Source organism: Poecile atricapillus, chromosome 14, assembly GCF_030490865.1.
Source record: "Poecile atricapillus isolate bPoeAtr1 chromosome 14, bPoeAtr1.hap1, whole genome shotgun sequence".
Lineage (NCBI taxonomy): Eukaryota > Metazoa > Chordata > Aves > Passeriformes > Paridae > Poecile > Poecile atricapillus.
This window is the reverse complement of record NC_081262.1, coordinates 1,800,939-1,825,713: the sequence shown is the minus strand read 5'-3', so window position 1 is coordinate 1,825,713 and position 24,775 is coordinate 1,800,939. Positions and strand designations below refer to the sequence as shown.

The following is a 24,775-nucleotide window of genomic DNA, read 5'->3' as shown; positions in this document are numbered from 1 at the left end:
GATTGGACCTGGCAATTTGGAGCTGAAAGGTTTCCAAGGCCTCTCCCAGGACTCTAGCACGGCTTCTCAAGAGGCATCACTTCAGGATCCAAGAGGTGTGTAAATGAAAAGGAACAGCCTCATTTCATTAAGAGGTTAACTGGCAGCTTTGGGCATCCTGTCAAGCTCAAAGATCTCTGCCAGCGCTGAAATCCAGTAAGTCATGTGTTTGGGCTGCTGGCAGTGTGCTGGGAAGCCAAGGGTGAGATAAAGAAGACATAACTAAGCTGGCACCAAGGAAGCTCCTGTGGGGGGGAAACAGGGATCTTTCTATTAGCACCCCAGCTGTCTGCACTTTCCCAGAGGGCACAGCAGCACATACTTGAGAGCTGGACTCAATCTTTGTGGGTCCCTTCTCAGGATATTCTGTGACTCTGTCAGAGCATCCTCAACACAAAAAGGCCACAGGGAGACAGGTCTACTCCTAAAAATAAATACTTTTCCCTCTTCTGAGAGCAAGGGAGAGTTAAAAATTCATCTAACCCACTGCTTTAGAGGAAGCTGGAACAGATCAGGCAGTGCTGCAGGTTGCTGCCTATGGGGGTGGAATTTCAGCTTACAGATAAACCAGAGAAACTTGAGGGTAGAGGAAGCATCTCCAGGAGAGTTGAGCCCTGGCTAAAGGAAAACAAATTAGGGGTGCAAACCATTGAAATGAAACCCTGGGAGGGGTTTTAAATGATGGCTAATGGGTGAGATGGGTGGTCAGTGGCAACAGGGAATCATCCAGAGGTAAATCCTTCCCTGTGAGGGTGGTGAGGTCCTGGCACCTCATCTGAGGACCTGAGAGCTGAAAGGTTCAAAGAACCAAAGCCTGACCTCAAGATCTGCTCTGTCCTGCTCTCCAGAGGCTCTCCAGGAGCCAGAGCCCTCTGCAGTCCAAAATCCAGACTGGTATTTGATGCCCGAGGTAAGAAAAAGAGAGCAAATTCCTGCTAAGACCAGGCAAAAAGTGCAATGCTACAGACACAATCTCCTATGGAGTGACTGCAGGCACCCAGATTGCCCTGCTGATGCAAATTACCAGTTATGAAATGGAGAAATTTGTTAATTATTTCCCTTTTCATCTATTCATTATGGGTTTCTTTTTTATTGCTAATTATTACTTTCAATACAGCACTAAGTAGCACTGTCTTCTCTGATATTGGCTTGTGACTTTTGAAATAAATCTTAAAGAATTGCCTTCTCCCACTGTTTTCTGTCTGCCTTTCCCTATCACTCTTGTTTTCTCAGTTTTTCTTGTGTTTATGGGGTCTGACTTTTTAAAGCACCCTGTATTTCTGCTTACTGCATGGATTCTTCTCTCCCCAAATTGAGTGTAATCAGATTGTGATCACTGTTCCCTAGGCAACCACCAACGAAATTATGGAGCTATGATCAAGAATTAACAGCTTAAGTTTAAAAAATTAAAATGGTAATTGGAAGACTTTATGAATCTGCTGAACCAAGGCGTTCCCAGCTGCGCCACTGGTCACACAGAGGGCTCGGGGAGAGTGATCTTGATTTGGGAATTAGGGGAAACAAAACACCACCCACCAACCCATTAAGGTAAATTCAAACAAATCTGATAAAGGGCTGCTTCTTTTCTGTCAAAATTCTGAGGTGATGCTTTGGTTAACAGAGGAATTGATGCTATACCTGTATGGGAAGTGGGAGGAGCCGGAACTGAAGTGGTTGTGCAGGGGAGGCAATTCAGTGTCCTGCTGCTGCCTGCAATACCAGGGGAAATAACAGAGTGGTTGTGGAGTGCGGTGTCCTGATGGCCATGGTGGGCAGGAATGGAAGAATCCCTCCAGCCTGTCCTGTCGCTCCTGACAGTGTCCAGGTGCTTCAAAAAAATCCCAGCAACAGGCTGCAGAAACTGATTCAAACACATGCCAAGCTTCCCAGAGTCATTTGGCAGCGTTCTGCCTTTCCTGGGACTTTTTGTGTGCTTAGTGAATGTTAGGAACACACCTCAGCATTTGGAGCAATTGAGAAGGAGTGACCAGTCCATGGCAGGAAATCCTGTCTGGAGATGCTTCTTCCAAGCCCTCCAGCTCTATGGTGGGCTCATCAGGAGGTTCATACTCCAGGTGTTATTTCATGCTGCCTTCCACCATCGGCACACGGAGCTCACTCTTGTTTCACACTAAGCTTTGGTGGGAGCAGCTGCTCCACTCAGCTCTTCATGCAATGAGCAGTCGCTTTCCAGATCTGCTTTGCTCCTGTTCGCACCCAATCGCTGGTGTTCCACGGCTCACTGGGATGGACTTTGAAAAACATCTTTATGAGATACTCTGTGGGACAAGAACCAGGTCCCTACTGCCTCCACTTTGCCTGCCTCTGCTACCCCTCGTTGTGGGGGCTCAGGGGCCAGGCACCTTCCCCTAGCAAACCCTGGCCTCAGCCCACCTGATGGGAAAGGTTTAAGTCCACATAAACCTCTTTTATGGAAATGGTGCCTGCTTGAGGTGTAGAATGTACACAAGGGATACACAGGTGAATACACAGCCCTGTGCCACACAGTAACTCCCGCACTCATTAAGCTCTGAGCACCCGCTCAGCAGTCCCAGGGTCCTTTCTGAGTAGTTTTCTGGTGTCTTTTATGAGGTAATGTGAAAACACTCGGCCCCAAAAGGCAGCGCTGGGAGCGCAGCCTGAGGGGGAACCCGCGGCTCCGCCGGCCCCCACGGACGCGAGCACTCGTGTCCCTGTCCCACCGGGCCACGGGCAGCCCTCGGCCCGCGGTTCCCTCGGACGTCCCCGTGTCCCCTCAGATCCCCGGTATTCCCTCAGAGCCGCCGTGTTCCCTTCAGATCCCGATGACCCCTCAGGCCCGGTGTTCCCGCAGGCCCCGATCCCCCACAGCAGCTCCGCCGCCCGCCAGGACAAGGCGCGGGCGGGCGCGGCGCATGCGCGGTGAGGGCGCGGCGGGCCCGGCTGCTGCGGCGGGGCCATGTCGGGCAGGCGGGTGCGCGGGCGGCGCGGCCCGGGGGCAGGGACCCGGACCCGGACCCCGACCACGACCCCGACCCCGGAGCAGCCGCGGGTGGAGCTGTCCGGCGGCTCCCCAAGGTGCTGGATGCGGCGGGAGCGGGGCGGTGGAAACGGGGCGGCAGACGGGCTCTGACGCTGTCCGTGTCCCGCAGGCCCAGCCGGTTCTGCCCGCATTGCGGGCTCGCCGTGGAGCCCGCGTTCCGCTTCTGCCCGGCCTGCGGCGGGAGGCTGCCCGCGCCGCCCGAGGAGCACACCGAGCCCGCCGCGCCGGCACCGAGCCAGCCACCGGCCCCCAGCCCCGCCGCCTCCCCCTCCCCGTCCCCGCGGGGCTCCGCGGCCCGGCTGGGGCTCCGCTCGCCCCGCAAGCCCCGGCCCGGCCCAGCCGCGCAGCTCCCGGCGGACACGGTGCTGACGGACCAGGGAGGGCGGCGGTGGAGGCTGGTGCGGCTGCTGGAACAGGGCGACTGCGGGCTGTTGTACGAAGGTGCTGCGGGGCCCGGGCCGGGCGGAGGGGGCCGAGGGGCGGGGGGTCCCCGGCTCTGGGTTCGGCGACAGCTGTCGGGACATCCCGAAACCCCCAGAGCCCGCGGAGTGGGTGACACTGAGGTGTCCGCCGGGCTGCCAGGGATCCGCAGGCTTGCAGGATCCGTGTTCATAAAATATTCTGAGCTGGAAGGGACCCACAAGTACCCTGGAGTCCAGCTCCTGGCCCTGCACAAACACCCCAACAATCCCACCCTGTGCATCCCTGGCAGCGCTCTCCAAACACTCCTGGAGCTCTGGCAGCCTCGGGGCTGTGCCCATTCCCTGGGGAGCCTGGGCTGTGCCAGCACCCTCTGGATTTCCCTGAGATCCAACCTGAACCTCCCCTGGCACAGCTCCAGCTGTTCCTCAGTGGGCATCTGCCTGTCAGCCACTCTGCACCAGCAATAATATCAAACCGAGGCCAGGCTGTTCTGTTACTATGAAACGTCCATTGTTGGGGCCACACTTCCTCTTTCTGTTCTTTTAGGTCCAAAAACTATTTGCTGGCACTGTACAGGAGTTCCTGTGCTGTAAGTGGTGTCAATACCCACTAAATGTCAGTTCTCAGCTTGTTTTGGGGCCAAAGAAAGCAACTACACCACATAGGCTGCTTCTCAGCCATTTAGTATGTGCTGATCTTTTCAGTTTAGCTATAAACTTCCAAAGGGAAGTTTATCTTCTTCTCTCTTGTTAATTTGGCAACTGTCCAGGAGGAGTTTACTCCATTACCAAGTTTTGCCTGATATTTGGCTTAACTTTATTTTTCATTATTCAAGCTGTTGCATAACAAAGTCTGAGCATCCATCTATGTTTTTTAAAAAACGTGATAAAAAGGAAAATCAGTAGTGGAGAAATTATAGAAATAGGTTTTAGGTGATGAGCAGCAGGTAACTTGTGGATAGCATTTGGTCTGAGAGCAAGAGAAGATGAACTGCCCTGAGGCCAAGTCATGGGTGCCAATGCATTTGGAGAAGGGAAGCCACATACAGCTCTAACATCCATACAGAGCAGAGGGACTTGGCATCCCTTACAGACTTGTCAAACCATGGAGTGAGCTGGAGAGAGTGCTCAGCAAATGAATTTGGGGATGCCTTTGAGATTCTGCTAATGATTTATTCTGTACATACCCCTCAAAGCCCCCTGTACTGTAGCCATACCCAGATGCTTCTGTGACTTAAGTAGAACTGCACTTGCAGCATGTCAGGGTGCTGAGCTCCTGAAGCAAGGTAAGAATTATTTTGTAGTGATCTGGGAAGGCGCTGTCACATAGCTTGGCTTTGTAAAGCTCAAGAGAAAGAAGCAGAGGATGAGTAAATCCAGCTGCACAGGCTGCATTTAATGATGCTCAATCTCTTTTCCATGCTCCTGTAACCACATCTGTTCCATCCTTCCACAGCGCAGTCAGCATCTGGAACCTGTCCACAAAAGCAAAGCTACTCCCTCAAACTTGTGAGTTTTGATCTGTTTGGGTAAGGAATAGTGCATAGAGTACTGTGTCCTGACCTGTCTGGCTGAGAGTATCTGAGGAATTTAGAGAGAGTGGCCAGAGAGGCCCCTGCTAACGTAGGAGATGGATCCAACTTCCTGAGGGTGTTGTGCTGGGATTTCAGTTGGCTTTTCTGTTAAAGGTGTGAAGAAAATAGATAAGAGGATTAAGAAAAACCCAAAGCCTTAATCACAGAAGGCTGCTGCTTTCATTGAGCAGGCTCAAGAACCTGCAGAACTGAACTTGGTGATGTGAGGTGTAGATCTTGATTCAGGAATGCCAGACCAACTTTTCTCCTCTCTGGCAGGTGTTCACACACCCTGCTGAAGTCTTGGGAAACTGAAGAGGTTGGAATTTGGTGCTGTGCTGAGGCTCTGTGAGAGCCAGCATGGAGACACTGTGTAAGGCCAGAGCACACTTTGAAATCAAATAGAATTTATAGCTGGAGTTCCAAGCTAGCTTTCCAGGTACTTGTCAGTATCTTGGGTTCTCCAGAAATGTGTTATTTCCAGTAACAGCTGTTCTGTGGTGGAAATTCAGTCGATTGATTTTCAGTAGCTCACAAACCAGAGCTGAAAGACTGTTTTCTTGAAAGGCTTTTTCTACTGTGGCTTTTGTGGGTTGCTGGTCTGTAGGAGGGCCAGTGCTGACTGATGGCTCCAGGGTGTCTTGCAGGCACTTGGGTAGTCCCTCTGCCTTTTGTCACAGAGGAGACATATAAGAGGATGGAGAAAGAAAGTGCCACAAAACTAGAACCAGTAGGTGGGAAACTGTAATTGTTCCTGTAAGCAACACTTCCAGCTTCTCAGTTTTGCACTTTTTGGCTGCTTGGTGCTGCTAAGCACTGTGGAGTATGATATGGCACATGAGAGCATTTTGGCTCTGGGGTATGATGGCCCACATGGGCTCACAGGCAAGATGCAAAGTGAAATACCCACTGGAACATGGTGTGTGTTGTCTGCAGCCTGCTGTTCCTCCAGCTATCTTTGATACCAGTTTTGTATCAAATCAGGTAAAATATAACCTTCTGCTTTCTCTCATGCATGGTAGCAGCTGTCCTGAGTTAATGTCGAATAGATATGTGTGTGTAGGCAGACACAGATATACTGAGTGTGGACTGTGTGCAGTTGAAGTTACTAATACAGACTTTCTTGTCTCACTTTCTGACAGCTAGAATAAATGTTACAGCTCTCTGTTGAGACTTGTGTGTTTGTAGAAACGCCCTCATCCCTGCTGTGGCTAAGAAGGTCACCTCTGGCTCCCTTTAACAGCTGTGGGACGAGACCTCTCCATGCTGCACCTAGGCTGCACTGCCTGGCTGTTGTTAACCCTCAGACAGCTGTAAATGGGCTGCTGGAAAGGCCCAACCTGAGATGGCCCCTCCCCTGTTCTGTACTGATGCTCAGAGTTTATGTGGTTGTTAGGGGCAGCATTAAACAGGGTACCAAGACACCTGAGCTCTCCTCTCTGCTCTGTTAGTTGATCTTTGTTTTCTTTAAAATGAGTAGTGAAGCATATAGTGATTATAGCAATCTTACCCAAGTTTCCCTTTCCAGCAGGATGTGTGTGGCTGAAGTAATGATCCTCCCTGTTCCCTTTAGGATGCCAAAGATGGGAGGATCTACAATGAACAGAATTTCTTCCAGCGAGCTGCGAAGGCTGGAACAGGTTGGTGCTTCTTGGGAGGGCAAGAACAAAGGATAACTGGCATTCCTGTCTCATCACTTATGTGCATCTCTTGGAAGGCCAGGCTGGGAAAAATTAATCCCCTGCTCAGTTAGTGCCAGAGTGCTGAGGAGTTTGGTCAATGCCAGTTCTCCCAGCAGTCTTTGTGCTGTAGGACAGTGCAGTATGAGCACAGCTTTCTTGTGCTCCTCACTGTCTTGATGTGTCTGGGAGCTGTCCAGCCCTGCAGCCTGACTCACCTTGGCTCACTCTTCTGTCCCTTTTCCATGGCTGGTTCTGTCAGCTGCTCTCTGGTATTGACTCCATTGATCCCTCGGGTAAGAACAAAGCTTGCTCTACAGTGTATTGACATGCCATTGCACACATCAGACTGGAATTCTGGGCACAGAGTCAGGCAGACAAGCCACTGTCAGCTGTCCAGGGCAGAGCAGACCTTCAGAGGAGGAGCATCCCTAACTCCTTCCTCCTGGAGCTCCTCAGCAGCACCTACTGCACTCTCCTCTTCTCTTGTAGTGGAGAAGTGGAAGAAGTGGCATTCTGTGCCACTGCTGGGCATCCCCAACTGCGTTGGCTTTGGACTGCATGCAGACAGCTACAGGTGAGGTGACTGAGCTCTTGGGCTGTCTGAGCATCTCTGGCTTTCCCTCCTCTGCTTGCTAGTCCTTTTGTCATTGTGCCTTGGGCTCTTGACCTTATTCACTGCTCCTGTCATTTATTAAATGCTTTGCCTCTCATGACTTTGTTCCCTTCAGTCCTTGTGTTGCTGGTGAAGTTAATGCTTTTGCTGCTGCTGCCCCTCAGGCCAGGGGACACCTTGTTCTGGTCCTTGACACTTAACAAAAAGGGGAGACTCAGGCTGTGTGTCTGGAACACATGATAAGCACACCTATCTCCTTTATAAGAAGTTTTCTCTTACTAAAAGTGAAGGAAGTGTTTTCCCAGGTCAGCTTGGAGTTGAAGTGGGGTCCAGTGGATCACAAGTGTCTGTTGCAGGGTCTCCAAACCAGGTAGGTACTGCCATGTGCAAAGCCCTTTTCTCCTGCAGGTTTTTGGTGTTCTCTGACTTGGGGCGATCTCTTCAGTCGGTCCTGAGCGATGGCCTGCACCTGCTGAGGGAGAAGGCGGCTTTTCAGATTGCAATTCGCGTGGTATGTGGAGAACCAATCCTTCCCAAGAGAGTTTTACAGAAAACACTTCTAACTTCTTTCTGGATCTCCCAGAAGTGTTTTAAAGCTGCTCCAGGGGGCTTGGGTAGGGTCTCTAAGTAGCATCTTTCAAGCCTGCTGTAAACTGTAGTAGCATCTTTCGAACACTGTGTCACCTTGAAGGAATTTGGGATAAGAAGAATGAGAAAAACCTGACCTTTGAACTTGAAGGCTGTGAGGTGTGGTGTTTTTTGGTGCTCCTCCAGATGGCTGCAGGGAGCTGGGGAAGGTCCAGCTCAGTGATAGGCAGGATGCTGCAGGAGCCTGTATGGATCTGACTGCTCCCCCTGTTTATTCCCAGCTAGACTGCCTGGAGTACATTCATGAGAATGAGTATGTGCATGGGGACATCACTGCTGAGAACATCTATTTGAACCCAGCAGACCTCACACAGGTAGGGAGCAGGAGCAGTGCTGCCAGGAAAGGGCACTGGAGGTGGGATTGTGACATGGGATAAGGCAGCCTCCAGGTCTCTGCCTTGGAGCAGGCTGGGCAGCACTGAGGGCTGCTGTGCACTCAGGTGGGTGCTCTGTGCTGCCCTGCAGGTGACCCTCGCTGGCTATGGCTTCGCATTCCGGTACTGCCCTGGGGGGAAGCACGTGGCTTGGCGTGAGGGCAGCAGGACCCCTCATGAGGGCACGGTGGAGTTCATCAGCCTGGACAGCCATAAGGGCACAGGTGGGTCTGGGTTTTTGACACATGCTGGAGCTGCTCTTGTGGTGCTGCTCCCTGGAGCTGGGGCTCCCCGCTGGCGTTGCTGGCACTGCTGCTTTCCAGGCATTCACATGCACCAGGAACCAGGTTCCTGTTTGGGCTGTTCACTCCTGCCTCCTGATGGCTGCTGTGCTGGGACTTGCCAGGTCACTCAGTGACTGCAGCAAGGATGTTCCTGCTCCATCTGGAGCCTTGGCTGCTGCAGGCATGTGGGGAATAGAAAACAGGGCCCTTTGTGCTGGCTTAGCATGGATCTGTTTCGAGCCAGACTGGATCCCTGCCCAAAACAGATTTGCAGCAGGCTCTGCTCTGACCTTGAAGCAATGAGAGCTGGAAAGGCACTTAAATCATAGAATCACTTTGGCTGGAAAAGACCTTTAAGATCATTGAGTCCAGCTGTAAACCTATCACTGCCAAGGTCACCACTAATCCAAGTGCCACATCTACATGACTTCTAAATCCCTCCAGGGCTGGGGACTCCACGCTATCCTGGGCAGCTTGTGCCAAATTCCATCCTTCTCCTGGCTGGGATGTGACTGCTTTTTGAGAGTGTTCAGGAAATCTTCCTCCAGAGGCTGGGAGGTGATTCCTGAAGTGTGAGTTAGCAGGCTCCTAGGAGTATTGATACCCCAGAGCACATCCTCATGAACCTCTTGAATCTCTTTACTTCTGCCCCTTCATGAGTGACATGTGAATTTCTCGTGCTTCCCATCAGGACCATCTCGACGGAGTGACTTGGAATCTCTGGGCTATTGTCTTCTGAAATGGCTCTGTGGCATTTTGCCTTGGTCTGATGAGCTGGACAAAGTAAAAGCTGTGGTGGAACAGAAAGAAAGGTAGGAGAAATCATCTGTTCTTCTGGGAAATGCTCAGCAGAAAGCAGCGAGAGGGGGTTGTGACTGAAATCCCCAGGTCACAGTACACTGTTGGGATGTGGTAAATCCTGCAGCCAGGCCTGAGCCTGGCCCCAGGGTGTTGGTGAACCCCAAGTTCTGCTTCATCCAGAACACAGCCAGCAGAATTCAGCCTTTTGGGGATTTTTTTTTTTTTGTCCCTATTGTCAAAGCCAGGTACTCAGGTGCCTGCTCCCTTGCTTCTCACCTGACGGGACTCTGCTGACTATTTCAGGTACAGAATGGATGTGAGATGCCTTCTCCGACTGTGCTTCAGGCAGAGATCCATTCCAGGTATGGGGCTGCTCTCAGTGACAATGGGACTCAGGGATGGAGGATTGACTTTATCTGAAGCTGGAACTGTCCAGGAGGCTGGGAACAAATCCCTTGTTTTCTGTACAGAAGAACGAGAGCTGCTTTCCGTGATCTGCTTTAATGAACGTTGCTGAAGGGACAGCTGTGCTGGTGGGTTTAGAAATGAAATATCTGGGGCTAGAGGTCACTTTCCCATCCCATTTTGTTGCCCAGAGATGCTGTGGCTGTCCCATGCCTGCAAAGTGTTCAAGGCCAAGTTGGATGGGCTTGGAACAACCTGGGATAGTGGAAGGTGTCCCTGCCCATGGCAGGGGGTGGGAGGAGATAGGCTTCAAGGTCCCTTCCAACCAAAATCAGTCGGTGATTCTATTTTATTGTGTAATTTCATGATTTTTTGATCTTAGCCTTGGTTGGGTTTTCCTCTCTGCAGCTGCCTGGGGGAGGGTGGGTGAGCTGGCTGCAGGACAAGCAGCCTGAAATAGCCATTTGGAGTTTCTGTGCTGCTCCAATGTGAGCCCCTTTCTTTGCAGATGCCCTGGAGAGCTACCTGGAGCAGGTGATGGCACTGGAGTATGATGAGAAGCCTGACTACATGGCCCTGCGGCAGCTCTTTAGGAAGCCACTGGAAAAGATGAAAGCTTCAGCTTACGACTCAGTGGATGTCCAAGTGGTGCCCTGAGGTAAGTGCTGGTACGTGCTGTGTGTGCTGTGCTGCCACATGCAGGTGAGGACAGAGCAGGCTGGGCTGTGACATCTCTCCAGGTGAGACCAACCTGCTCCTCCTGGCATGTCATTCACTACTGAAACCAGTCCAGTGCTACACAAAGCCAGGCTTAGCCTGTGTTTCCTCAAGTTTTTCCTGGAAATACTTACCTGTGACCAAATACAAGAAGGATTAATAAGCAAAGGCTGAAGGGGCTGCAGGGCTGTGGAGGTGATAACAAAATGCAGACTCAAGCCATCTGGTAATTTTTTCTTTTTTTAAATCTGAAGCTCTGGGCTGTACTTTTTGCTTTTCTTTCTCAGAAAGCAGCCTGTAGTTCTGGTTTTAGTGCCTCAACCCTGAGGTACTGGCTCTCGAGCTCAGGTGCTATTTTAGCCATGAGGCATCTCCAAGAGTGAGGCTTGATACAGAGCCAGATCTGGTTTTAGTGCAGGGCTGCAGCAGCCAAGGCTCTCCATTCAGCAGCAGGAACACAGACCCAGCTCTTCACCTAATTTCCTGGGAAGGAATTAAACTGATTCATCTTCCCTCCTCTGCTTTTATTTTTTCAGATCAAGGAAGAATTCAGAGCTTTCTGCAGTGAGGCCTTTCCAAGATATATTTTCACTTTTACCAGTTTTAGATGAGAGAGGTTTTTATAAGTGTTTTCTTCCCATGTTAATGTGACCCAGTGCTGAAGTTTGAGCTGCTGCTGTACCAAGTAAATGTGAAGACACTCCTGCATGGCAGATCAGGGGAAGCAGTAGCTGGAGAACTGCAGTGGAGCCACTGTGAGCCGGGAAACTAAATCAGGGATTTTCTCTTTTTAATGAGAGTACATGGTTTTGTAATAAATTTTGTGGACAAGGACCCAAGGCTGTTGTTTGTTGTTGGTTATTTGGCAGATTCAAGGCCTTTCTGGAGCTGCTCTAGGGTTGTGAGGGTGATTTGAGCCTTGTGCTCCTTGTGAGATTTGTGTAAATAGCCTTCAGGCAGTGCCACTGCAACTTAACCACCAGAACTCAGCTCAAAGCTAAACCCCAATCTCATCCCAGCAGTTCTCCAAGCCTCAGACCAGGGAATGAAGGGAAGGAAGACCGGGACCCATCTCTACTAGCAAAACAATTTTATAAAAAAACAGTCAATAAACACTCACTACACTGTATCTGAACTGTTGCCAATGCCACAGTAACTTTTAAATAGTCCTGGAGTCCAGTTCCAGTGTTAACTTCAGGGACATCTTTTTGAAGTCTTGTACCTTGGTATTCCAATTCCTATGTGTAAAGGCACAGAAGGATTTTTCAGGTGAGGAAAACATGGCAACAAGAAGAGGCAAATGGAGTTTAAGCCATGCGAGAGGTAGGTGAGAGAGCAGCTCAGACCTGCAGTGAGCCTTCATTTACCTCTGGGGTTTTTCAATAAAAACTTTGTATCAGTGCAGCAAATGCCATAGAGAAGAGGGGAGCTGAGAGAGACCTGGACACAGTAAAAAGGCAGCACAACCTCAAAATAGGTCTTTCAAGTGGAAGAATTCAAGCATAGTGTTACATTTAGAAACTTGAGAACCAATGTCAATTCATTTCATTCATAGTGCCAGGCCTCAGAGGAAGCAAGGGACAGGACAGTTCTTTACTATCACTAAGAGGGATGATAAAACTGGGCTATTAATTTCACAGAGAGAGTAGAACCTTAGAAGAAGATAAGACAATAGGGGATATATAAAAGGCAGCTGTGAAGGGAGGAAATAGCCCAGATGTACAAGATAGACAAGGTTGAAGAGGGAAGGTATTTTGGAGGTATTTACAATTATTCACTACCATCCCTGTATGACTGCAAAAGAAATAAGGTTTCCAGGAATCCTGGAAAAATTAAAAGCATGAAGAAATCAGAGGCTTAAGAAGCCCAAGTTCAGCCTTTCTTCAGTGTGTTCTGCCATGTTTTTTCTCTTGACTTGCCTCCTGTGCAGGTAATGGGGCTGGCATGGCTCCCTGTTCATGGAATTGCCGTGGGGCAGTGCTGAGGTAGGTTTGGGAGGAGCTCCAGGGCTGCCTTCAACAGAAGACGTAGGACTGGCAGTGTTGACCGAAGAGTAGCCCGAGCTCCCCTCTGGGTTGGGATTCCTTGGGGTGAGATATGCCCCTGGCAGCTCTCCCTCCCTGTGGAGTGCCCCAGAGCCATCCCACTCCCCAGGCAGGCTGTCCTCATCACTGGAGTCCTGGCCACAGTGCTCTGCAGGGTCCAGGTACAGCACTGTCACATCCAGGATCCCACTGGGGCTGGTCACTGCAGGATGGGAGAAGAGAAACCTTAGTTTGTCCCAGTCCAGAACCAAGCAGGCACTCAGCACAGAGTCAAGCAGAAAAAGGCCAAGCAAGAGCCAACCTTCTATCTGCTCACACTGGAAGGCAGGGCACTAAGTTCACCCTCTATTCACACAGTACTTTTTCTTCTCTCTGGCTATTTGAACAGGTACTAAGAGCTGTTAGAAAATGAGCAACCAGGCCCAGGGTCGGCAAAACCCAACACCTAATTAGTGTTTCTAAGACAGTGGCTCGTTCATCACATTTGATGCACTGCAAACAGCCTGACTTTGAAATGCTGAGCAAATAAACACCCTCCTCATGTTCTGAAGCAGTGAAGAGAAAGAACAGATACCTCTGAGAAAGTTTAACAATTATAACCACAGGGGGGAAGGGGAAGAATTTTTCCAACTGGTCTTCAACTGAAAGTTCAGGCATCTTGTGCCTGAGACAGTTTTGAGTAAAAATGAAAAGACAGGTTTTATCCTCTTGGCTGCTTTTTATAAGAATAAACTGCTCACCATCTCCCTCTCGCTCGCCTTCACTTTCCTGATCACCTTCATAACCAGAGCAGGAATCTAAACTCCAGTCAAGGAAGTTGTCCAGCAGACTTTCTTCCTGGGAGGACAGCTCTGCTGTGGGTGTAGTCACAAAGCTGCCTCTGTCATCCTGAATGCTGTCTTCTCTTCTCCTGTAGCAAAACACCCCAGAAATCACACATTAAAAGCCAAGTCTTTTCCAGCTCTTTCAATAGGTATGTCAAGATGGTGACAGGAAAACTGATTGTATTTAGGAATGAAACCTAAGGGTACCAGAAAGGAGGAAAGGCTCTGGCTGATCTTCAGAGCTGCTGACAGCCACAAGTTATATTCACCTTTTAGCTCTCTTTCCAGAGGGAGAGCTGAGGAAAGTCTGAATTTCCACTACGTTCCTGTGCAAGGGACTAGGCTCTGGGTCCTCCTGTTTCACACCCAACACTGAGCAGAGCTGGCTGTAACTCATAACCTAAAGTATTGAATAAATAAATAAATAAATAGATTTTAAAAAATCAAAGAACTTTTAAGAATTAGACCATGAGATTCTTGTAAGAACTAAATAGCCAGAAGGACACTATATTTTCTAGGAGAAAAATCTTCCCACAAGCACTCAAACATGAGTTAAGAATCCCTGTAACTCTATTTTTAAACTCCCACTTTATTCACACAGCTATGTGAATAAAGCCTGCTATGGGGCAGCAGCTATGGGGCAGCAGCTCTGCTCTGGGTGTCAGCCAGCAGCAGATGTAGCCACAGCTCACCCACCTGTTCTTTGCCTATTTCTTCATAGCGTTCATCTTCAAATCGCTGTTTCACTGCCATTAGGGACACCTGCCTATAATCCTTTGGAACATCATCATGGAAGCTGGAAAAAAAGATTAAAACTCCTGTCTTAGAATGGATTCTATGAAACAATATTAAGAAAACCTGCCAAGTTAGGTAATTTCCCTCTGTCCCTCAGTGCTGTGCTAAGGGAGTTGGTGTTTCAGCAGCTTCATCAGGACACCTGGTGGCTTCTGAGTATGTGAGCATCTAACTCCTTTTCTGTCCCTGTTTTCTGTGACCCAGGGCCAGACCAGCTGGCAGAAATAGAACAGCTGTCCCTGAACTGGACCTTAGTGCCTTGTGGCAGGGGAGTAAGGCAGTTAATCAAAGGCCCCTCCTTCACTGGGAAGAGCTGACTGTACAGGTGCAGCACACTTGCAAGAGCTGCAATCCAAGTACTCATGTGCCCCCCCCCAAAGGTGTCCAAAAATCATTACCACTTTTGGTGGAGGCTCAGCACGCAGGGCAAGAGGTCTTCTTGAGAGAAACCAGTGCACTCAGACAGCTGGCTGGTCCAGGGGTGTGCTGGGGAAGACAGTACATATTCATGTATTGAATTACATATTCATGAAGTGTGGTAGTTCTGTAGTGAGTCAACTTTTTTTAATATGATAAGGATCATGGTATTTGCAAGCTTCTATCTGTCCATAGTTTGTTCAAGTTCACAACTGGCTCCAAGGATAGGTTTATCTGCCAAACTGATGTTATACCTAATGATAGAAATCTTCAGTCTCATTTAAATGCAAAGCTTGCATAGTCTGATGCTGATGCTCTAGTTCATCACTACTATTAAGAGGTAAAATAGAATCGGAATTATGGAATGGTTTGGGATGGAAGGGACTTCAAAGCCCATCTCATTCCACCTCCTGCCATGGCAGGGACACCTTCCACTATCCCGGATTATTCCAAGCCCTGTCCAACCTGGCCTTGGACACTTCCAGGGATCCAGGGACAGCCACAGCTTCTCTGGACAACCTGTTCCAGGGCCTCTCCACCCTCACAGGAAGAAATTCCTTCCCAATATCCCATCTATCCCTCCCCTCTGTCAGTGGGAAGCCATTCCCCTTGTCCTGCCCCTCTAGACCCTTCTAAATAGACTCTGCTCATGTCTCCTGTCAGCTCCTGGAAGGCCACAATTAGGTCACCCCAAAGCTTTTCTTCTCCAGGCTGAACAATCCCAATTCTCCCAGCCTTTCCTCATAGCAGAGCTGTTCCAGCCCTGTAATCATCTGGGTTGCTCAATACAGCCAAATAGGCTGAACTGAGCTCTTCATTCTGAATTCTTCTGTCCCCACCTTCTCCACCCTTCTCTCCACCTTCCCCAGACAAGTGATTTGGACATCTTGCCTAAAGACAAGCTAACACCCCAAAACCTCCCTAGAAAGAGAAGGCAGACTGGCATTCTGTGCTGCAGCTCCACTTGAGGTAAGATTGGTTACCTTGCCCATGCAGCATCTTGGCCAGCAGCAGTGCAGCAGCAGCCAGCCGGGCTGGGGAATACACACTGAGGCTCGTGTTCAGGAGGGACAGCTCACAGATGAAGCTGTAAAGGTGAAGAGTTCTTCTCTCCAGTGAGACGACGCTTGACAGAACTTCTTTGTAGTCTAAAATGGTGGGTATCTAGTGCAGAAAGGAGAACAGAGTTTGGAAATACAAGACCAGCACAAAGTGTCTAGAACAGCTGTTTCCAGGTGCTGGGTTTTGTTTGGGGCTTTTTTGTTTAACTACTACATTGACATTGAAAAATTCTCCAGTGAGAGAATAAATGGCCTCTTAAAACTGAAGTTTTAATCTCTACAGAAGGCAGAGGGTTCTGAATCTGCATGCTCTGAGACATGCACAGGCTCCACAGTTGATTGAGAACACTGACATAAACCCACAACTCATTAGATAAGAAGTGAACAGCAGCCCAAGGTGGGGAAATACTCCATCCACTTTCCAAACTCACCCTTATCCTTCCTTCTAAGGCAGAAATGATCTCGCCCATCATTCTGACCAACTCTTCATATTTGTAGGAGTTGTCTGTCAGCCACACAGCTTCTCGTATCGTCAGCATCTCTTTGCTGATGAAACTACAATGTTAAATAATCAGTTAGCCCCAGCAGAAAGGGGATTTGTGCACTTATGGCAGGTAACTGCACCCACAATGACCAGAGTTAAACAACTTCACAAGACACTTTCCCAGGCAGAGCAGCAACGAAAGAATTGCAGCTCTTTATTTCACTTGTGAGATGGAACCACCTACTAGAATATTCCTCATTTGGAATGTTCTCCCTAATACAGAAGAAATTCCTGTTTGTGAGAGTGGTGAGGCCCTGGCACAGGGTGCCCAGAGAAGCTGTGGCTGCCCCTGGATCCCTGGAAGTGTCCAAGGCCAGGTTGGACAGGGCTTGGAGCAGCCTGGGATAGTGGAAGGTGTCCCTGACTGTAGCAGGGGGTAGAATGTCATGATCTTTAAGGTCTCTTCTAACCCAATCCAGTCTGTGATTCTCTGATTCTAATTCTTCATCTGTGAAGCCTCTCCTAGGTTAAGATGCAAGATATTAAGCAAATTAGCACAGAAGGATAATCTTCCACCACACCATGCAGTTCACCTGAGTGTAGACAGGCTCAACTATGGAACACTGCTGTGGTTATACCTTTCCAGCTTTCTCATGCCAGTATGGTGTCAGACTCCAGTTGCTGATGGAATGCATTTAGAGCAATCCACAACTATGACCATGTATTTCAATAAGGAAAAAAAACCTGCAAGGAACTACCTTTTTTCCTCATTTACAGAGTCTGTGTTTGTAAGTAAACAAAGTTAAACAACAGTCAAAATAGAGGGAAGTCAAAGAGCCTTTCCGGTATTACAAGCAAGGGATGGGGTTGGGAGAGAAGTCTGAGCTGCAGGAAAGAATTTGGATGATCACAATGACCACCTCTGCTCACCAGCCAGAACCCTCACCGTGTGCAAATGACCATGCAGGCTATTCCCAAAAGCTGGAGCTGAGCACGAGGTACAGGTCTCAGCTTCAAGTAACGGTCCACACATCCCACTGTCATGTGAAGGCACAGGCTAGAAAAGTCCTTCATGGTAGCCACTTCCACCAGCCAATCCACCAGGATATACCTAGAACAGGAAGAGAGACTTCAGGAAGAGCTTGGGAAGTGGTGTCCCACACTATGACATCCAGCTGGGGAATGAGCCAGGCCAAGCAGAGCAGTGACAAGTGCTCCTGATATGCCTCCCAAGAGAAGAGCCAACTCTCAACAAGTGCAGTTATGGCTGTGGTGGATCCTCTTGCAGCCCTCCTGGAAAACCTGCCTGCTCCATCCACTCCCTGCACACCAACACACACAGTGTGAGAAACAGGAGTTGGGAGATGCGTGTGTGGTCACAGGGTCATGATCCCATTGCAATTACAGAGCCACGGTGGGACACCCATGTGGCTGGAATGCTGCCATGGATGGTAATGTACTTGTTTAGAAAAGCAACATCAGCAAGGGGAAGTGGTAGAGCTGCCCTACATGTGAGAAAGCAACTGGAATGTATCAAGGTCTGCCTAGGGAAGGATATGGAACTTGTCCATAAGGATTAAAGGGCAGGCTAACACAGGTGACATGGCTGTGGGTGTTTATTCAGGAAAAGGGAGTCAAAAGGGACTTTGGACAAGGCCTGAAGTGACAGGACAAGGGAGAATGGCTTCACACTGACAGATGGCAGGGCTAGATAGGATATTGAGAAGAAATTCTTCCCTGTGAGGGCCATGAAGCCCTGGAACAGGTTGCCCAGAGAAATTGTAGAGAGATTGTAGAGATGTAGAGGGAAATAGGGAATGGTTTCTGCTGTGGGGCCTCACTCCTGGATCCAAGTTCCTACCTCATTATTTCATTCATTCCTTTCTGCACAGTGAAGATGCTTTGCTTGCTGATAGGAAGGGAAGCTTGAAAGATTTGAGAAACCATTTCCCTGGAAGATTTTGCTTCTAATCCTAGTTGGTTTCCATTCCCACAAGCTTTGGCTAAAGCTATCTGTAGTAGAGAGAACACAAAAGAAATTATGCTTATTTTACCAAATGCAAACAAAGGCAGCACAGGATGGTCCTATATTTTTCCTGCTAAAAACAGTGAACATGGCAAACCACTTGAACCAGTAGTTCTTAGTTTGGTTTAAATGTTGAGCACACAGATTTTTTGGGGCCAGTTTCTTAAGTCCTTCAAAAGATGCACATTTACTCCATTCTGCCACAGGTGTGCAATAATTTCCCAAACAAGAGAATCTGCAGAGTAGATAGAGATGTGCACATAAATACATTACTCAGCAATGCTGGTCCTGCTTCTAACAATGGCAGCACAGAAAGGACCAAATGAAGACTTTTTCTGGGAAAACTCAGTCTTACCTGTGCTTCCCAGCAGCCCTTGGCTGCATAATCTCGTAGCTTCCTGAGACTTTGGAGGTATCTGCCAGGATCTGACATCTACAGAGAGGAACACAAGCAGATGTAAAAACCCACGGCCTTTACACAACAAACAGAAGAATTGTAGCACCAATATCCAGAGGAAAAAACACTGCCTAGAGGTATATCTATTATTTCAGCAACAAGTCTGTTTCTCATCATGACACCACTGATTTTAAGAACTTTTTTTCAGTTCTTGCCCAAGGTCTCACAGGAAATGAGAGCAGTCACTCAGGATCCCAAGGGGACAGCTTTGGCAGATTTATTAAAGACAAAGCAGAAGCCTCCCCCTCCTGTTCCCCAGAGCCCTGGGATTACTGACCAGCAGTGCCCAGGCTTTCAGCAGTTAGAGTAAAGCAACTTCTGTGGCACCTTGGCTACAGCTGCTTGTAACCTCACTTCAAACAGCCAGGCAGACACCAGAGCTCATTTCAGAGAGTTCTTAGCGCCCTCCTTGTTTATGAAGAAAGTAAGCTCTGAGGAACAGCAATTGCTTTCTGACTACTTTCCTTGCTATTCCTTGCATTCTGAATAACAGATCCAGAAGTTAGTTTGGAGACAAAAAATGACTACTTACAGCAGCTTTTCTGTTGTTTTCCCAAAGGAGGTAGGAGCTGATTAAACAACCCTGTTTTGATGATTCTTCAAGCATTTCAAGGGATTCTTTCTTTTTTCCTTCATCCTAAAAACAGAAGGCATATATGGGTATTCTTTCTGTGTAGACAAGTAGATGCCTCAACCCTTCAGAAGCTACAGAACACTGTGCTAAAGCCACAGAGCAGAATCCATCCCTTGGGAATGTCCTTCAGCCTCTGAGGAATGCTCCCACATCAACTCAGTGCTGCTGTTTGCAGATGCAGGCTCTGAGAGCAGTTAGTGCTTTTCCTCAGCCAGACAAATGCTTTCTGGCTTGCTTGCCACTGAATGCTTTTTATTTTATTGTTTTGCTAGGCATTACAAGTGGAAGGGTTCCTTTGAGACCTGAACATACTGCAAGCCCATGATTAAGCCAAAATTAATTTCACTGTTTGTACAATTCAATAAACTAAGTTAATAATGTTCCTTTAAACAACCAGTAAATTAAACTCATGAGAACAGAAACTCCTGGGCCACTTGAGGAGTGAAAGAGCATCTGGCTGATTTATGTTTTTAATCAAGGTAAATAGCATTAGCATCACCAGGAAAAAACCCAAATTCAAACCCATCACATCAGAAATACTGCTCACCTCAAAGAAATTCAAAACCTTAGCCAAGCTGTGGAGAATAGATCCTTTCTGAGCCTGAAGAAAGCATGAAAATAAAGCATTGTTAAACCACAGCAATTATTACTAGTAATTTCAGACTACAGTTTTGGTTTATCTCTCAATCATTCCTTTGCCTTGCTTTTCTCTATGTTTTGTTATCCCTGAGATAGCACTGAACCTCTCCAAAGAGACAGTACAGGCCTCCAGCACTCCTGATGTATCATGTGCAGTTTGGCAATAAATTCAATGAAATGACTGAGCCACAGTCAATGAATCAACAAGAGCACCAGGAGGCTCCTTGGGGAAACAAAAGTATTTTTTCCAAAATAATGAGACGCAGTTACTGACGTAGGGTAAAGCCAAGGGCAGAAAGAAACCTGACCTTGTCAAGCTGACACTCTGCCTTGAGGCTCTCATAGACCACAGCTTTACAGCAGCTTCCAGAGAAGGACCAGGGAGGACGGATGAACAGCCAGATAAAGGGGACTGCACACACATTGAGGTGCTCTGCCAAGCTGAAGTAGTGAGATGCCTTTATTCCATTCACTTCTGCACGCCCATGGCCCGTGATGGACACTGAACCAGAGAGAAAGCCAGGAATCAAGTAGAGTTTGTTCACAATTCAGTCAGGCCAAGACAGACAAGAGGAAACAATCAGGAAAAGGTTGAAGTGTCTCTTTGATTTAGAGCCTTATAAATCATGGATATTATTGCTAAAGAAGAAAAACCTTACTACAGTCAGACTTTAGGAACACATAAGCTAAGTTGGGTACATTCTGCAAATACCAACAGGACCCTGTGTGAGGAGGCTCCTCCTGTCACTCGTCAGGCCCTTTTGATACATTTATCCCACTACCAAAGTAGCTGAGTTTGATCACAAGTTTGCAGAGGATAACTCCTAACCCTGAATTCCCAGGGTCTATCCTCCCCCATCACTGAACACCCAGCAACTTCGTGGCCAGTGCCTAAGCAGAGCAATGTAAAACTTCCTTGTGCTATGCCATGTTCCCCAAAGCCCCAAGACAAGCTCCCACACTTACGGCCTTCGTTGTACAGGTACGCCAAGCTCAGCTTCACAGCAGCTTCAAAGTTACCACTTTCAGCAGCCCTGAAGGTCAAACAGAGAAGGCACTTAAGGCTGAAATCCTTCCTAGCACCAGAATTCACAGTTTGGTACTTGTGCCCTCAAGGACATGCATCAAAACATCAAACCCTTGTGTTCCTCCCTCCCAAACTGATGGGCACATAGTGGTCTGCCTCAGAAAGAAGATACAGTCAGAAGTAAAACCATTATCATGGCATTTAAACCTGTTACATAATCTCTGACACCAATGGATCCCCTTCTAATCAGATGGATAAAAAGATGTCCCCCATCTTTTTAAAGTAGATTTATTATTACCCTTTCAAATTTTGTTACTGAAATTCACCTGTTTTTCTATACACTGGTTTGCACAAGAAGTGACCAAGCCAGCTCAGGCTTAGAAACAGGATTATTCTCTGGAGCCCCCAACTTCATTTGTTCATTCACATGGGAGCACCAGAAAGAGGTTTTAGGGAATGTCTTATGTTCCAGTCTGGAATATTAATGAATGGAAGTAACTTTGGTATATGCAATAGGCCCTGTTCTGGTTAAAGAGACAGCAGTGACCAGTGATTTCAGCTTAGACCTGAAATCAACCATTTTTTAATTCCCAAAGAAAATATTTCCCCTCTTTGTACAACTCAGATCCCCCAGTTACACTGAGGACTGATTAGAACAGTTAATCCTCCTTCAAGCATCCTCTTCTAAAAGGCCAGACAAACTTGATGTTTAAAACTTACCTTTCAAACATTCTCAGATGGTTTGGAGATGGCCACAGGTCTTGGAAACTTGCATGTGCCCAAACACTGGAATGATTGTCCACAAGGTATTTAAGATGTGAGTGCACCTGCACAGAGGGAACACAAAATATTGATTACCAAAATAAAAGGACCAACAGAAAAACAGGTCTTCACAACCTTATTTTAGAGAAGTAACTAATTGATCACAAGTTATGTTTAACTTGTTGCCTGCCTGATAACCAGTGAGGCAAGAGTTGCCAAACCAAACCAATTTGTTCAGCCACAGTAATCTAGCAGGACAATTGCCACAGAAGAGGTACAAAAAGCAGTCAAATACTCCTGCTACTCTTGAACAGTGAGAAATGAAACTGTCCCTGGGATAACAAAAATCTCAACCCTGCACACACTCTTTAGGTTTCTTCAGGCTCTGTGACACAAGAAGCCTGTTCTGTGTGCAGTCCAGGCTCCTGAAGGCAGAGCTGAGCACTGTGCCTGGCAGAGGGGAAGCTGTGGCACTTACAGCTCTGACTGAGAGGATGTCTGCAGCAGGGAGGCCCTTCAGGATGTGAAACAGAACATCCTCGGGGAGGTTCAAGAACGTCAGGACTCGAGGCCGTTTTATTATCCTTCGCTTTGAAGGGAAAGAAAAACATCTGGAACATCTACAGTGAACCACTGGAAAAGAAAAACACAGGACAACTCAGTGACAGAACTGCACAAGGAGAAAAGATATTACATAGTATTATACATGTACACAGATGTTCACTTGAGCACTTCTTCACTGCAAATACATCTACCAGGGAAATATAGCTCATACCTCATAATGCCACAAGACTAAGCCACAGAGCAGAAAGAACTTGTTCAAATTGGTTAATGAAGCCAAAAGACTCAGAAGGGGTGGCTCAAGCTCAAAGTGCTCTTCATGAAGAGCCCCTCTAAGCCCTGAGTCCTGTGACAATGTTTAGTAGTGACAAACAGTTCAGCTGTCCCTGTTCAGTAGTAACAAATAGTTTAACTGTCACTATTGTCACTTCATTTACTTGCCCAATGCCCCAACTTTTCTTTCTCAATCTGATAGAGCAGAACACAACCAGAGATATTAGGAAGATCACCAAACATACTCAAACCTACTTTTCCAAGCAGTTGCTGCCAGGAGTGCTAATGGAAGATCCATTACCTGTATCTTCTGGAGTATTATTTCAATGCAATATTTATATATAAATACATATACACACATATATGTGTATACAAAATGTATTATCCTCAGCAGTATTACTGCCATGAAAATAAAACAGGCACCCATACTGGGATGCCAGTTCAGCCTATATGAGCATCCAAATAGGGGCCTGGGGGGTACATGAGCAACTCAGTGAAAACTCCATTTGTACAGCCAGGAAGTGGCACAGGTTCATTTCCAATGCGTTGCTTCACGAAACCAGAGTGGTTTAGGCTGGAAGAGAACTCTAGTGGTCACCCAGTCCAACTGTCCCGCTAAGTGGCGCAGGACCACATGCAGGTGGGTTTGAACAACTCCAAGGATGTGGATCCCACAATTGCTCTGGGCAATCAAATACCATCGTTCAGCCATTCTTACAGTAAAAACCACCTTCTCTTACTTTTGGACGAGGTTTCCTGCACATTCCTGTGCATCCTGCAAGCTCACAGCCGCCGCAGATGTTAACCCACGCGCAATACACATCTTGACCCCTTGGCTTTGAGGCCAGAAGTGCCCAGGCACAGTCGCCAGCTCCAGCCACGGCCCCCAGGGTCACAGAAGGGCAGAGCCAGCCCCGGGCCGGGCCGGGCCGGGCCGCACCGCCCCCGCCCCGTTTGAATTTGGGCGCGCAGCCGTCGGCCCGGCCCCCCACCCGCTGCCGGTCCCGGCGGTCCCTCAGCCCGGGCTCGGTGCATCCCGTTAACCCCCGCCCTCAGACCTCCTCAGGAGGCGCCCAGCAGGCAGAGCCCGCTCTGGAGCCGCCCCTCAGCGCAGGAGGACCCGGGATGTAGCAGCACCCGCGCAGCCCGCGGGCAGATCCGCACTCACCGCCCGCCTTCATCGCGGCGAGTCCGCGGGACTGAGCGGACGGACACAGCGCCCTGCCCGGCTCCAAGAGAGCGGCAGGGGCGGAGGAGGGGCCGGAGCGCGGGGCCCGGGCGGGGACTGCGGGGCTGACACGCCCCGCTCGCAGCGCGGGCGCGCCCAGTGGGCGCCGGGAGCGGCGGGAGCCCCGCCCACCGGGCCCGCCCGCCGCGCTGCCGCCCCGCCCACCGCCCGCGCGCACTTGTTTTAAACACAGCAGGCTCTGTCATTGGCCAGGAGCCCGGCGGGGGCGGGGCCGCGCCCGCCCCGCGCGCTGTGATTGGCCGGCGAGGATGCGAATTCGAATTGGAGCAGTTGGCGGTTCGCAGCGCTGGCGCAGCGGTGAGTGCGCGGGCGGCATGGCGCCCCCTGCCGTGCGGGCCGGTGCAGTGAACTGCGGCTGCAGCGCTTCCCCTCACGGTGCAGCCGCCATGTTCCCCTGGTTTGGTTACTCCGGGCCGGCGGCGGGTTCGGAACACAGCGGCGGCCCCGGCTCCCGCGGGGGCCAGGAGTCTCTTCTCTCTCGGCCCCAGCCGCCCCTGCCGGTGCTGTGTCGCTGACAGTCACCTATGCTCAGTTGAGGCTGCCTGGCCAAGGGAGCTGTTGAGGGGAGCGGTGGGGTCTTACTATTGCCTGATGATTTCACCTTGAACATCCAGCAGCTGAGGGTGTCCTTGCTGGAGCTAAAGCATCAGGGAGGTCGTTGCATGTCCCAGCCCGGGCTGGGGGTGAGCTGCTGGCAGCAGCTCTGCAAAGAAGTCTGGGGGGGTCACTACTGTCCTTGACCAGCCCTGTGTGCTGGGGCCAAGGTGGGGCACCCGGGGGTGGGAAGGGCATTGCCAGCTGGTCAGGGAGGGGATCCTTCCCATCTGCTCAGCCCTGGTGATGCACATCTGGAATGCTGTGCCCAGTTCTGGGCTCCTCACGACAGGAGGGACGTGAAGCTCCTGGAATGGATATTTCACAGAATGAAAGAGACCTCAAA

General features: G+C 49.2%; 2 protein-coding genes across 4 annotated transcripts; one reads left to right on the top strand and one right to left on the bottom strand.

Annotated features, from left to right (window-relative positions):
• Positions 1-2,931: 2,931 nt before the first annotated feature.
• On the top strand, positions 2,932-11,413 carry VRK3 (VRK serine/threonine kinase 3). The gene is made up of 12 exons (XM_058849864.1): positions 2,932-3,096; positions 3,171-3,502; positions 4,940-4,992; positions 6,631-6,697; positions 7,229-7,313; positions 7,761-7,863; positions 8,222-8,314; positions 8,466-8,598; positions 9,350-9,470; positions 9,763-9,821; positions 10,373-10,522; positions 11,118-11,413. The coding sequence occupies exons 1-11, from the start codon at positions 2,978-2,980 to the stop codon at positions 10,519-10,521; spliced, it is 1,314 nt and encodes a 437-aa protein (XP_058705847.1). The 5' UTR covers positions 2,932-2,977; the 3' UTR covers position 10,522; positions 11,118-11,413.
• Positions 11,414-11,542: 129 nt separating this feature from the next.
• Positions 11,543-23,826, bottom strand: CCNF (cyclin F). 3 transcript variants are annotated; one of them, XM_058849861.1, is made up of 17 exons: positions 23,755-23,826; positions 22,231-22,385; positions 21,711-21,817; positions 20,930-20,997; positions 20,272-20,465; positions 19,872-19,925; positions 19,223-19,327; positions 18,589-18,666; positions 18,069-18,220; positions 17,154-17,318; positions 16,155-16,278; positions 15,646-15,826; positions 14,644-14,731; positions 14,147-14,246; positions 13,720-13,850; positions 13,367-13,536; positions 11,543-12,828 (listed from the first exon to the last, which is right to left on the bottom strand). In XM_058849861.1, exons 1-17 carry the CDS (start codon positions 23,765-23,767, stop codon positions 12,431-12,433), a joined length of 2,283 nt encoding a protein of 760 aa, XP_058705844.1. In that variant the 5' UTR covers positions 23,768-23,826; the 3' UTR covers positions 11,543-12,430. The 3 variants fall into 3 exon arrangements, with proteins under 3 accessions (XP_058705844.1, XP_058705843.1, XP_058705845.1); XM_058849860.1 differs by lacking the exon at positions 23,755-23,826 and adding an exon at positions 23,327-23,439; XM_058849862.1 differs by lacking the exons at positions 14,644-14,731; positions 15,646-15,826; positions 16,155-16,278; positions 23,755-23,826 and adding an exon at positions 23,327-23,440.
• Between the last annotated feature and the right edge of the window lie 949 nt (positions 23,827-24,775).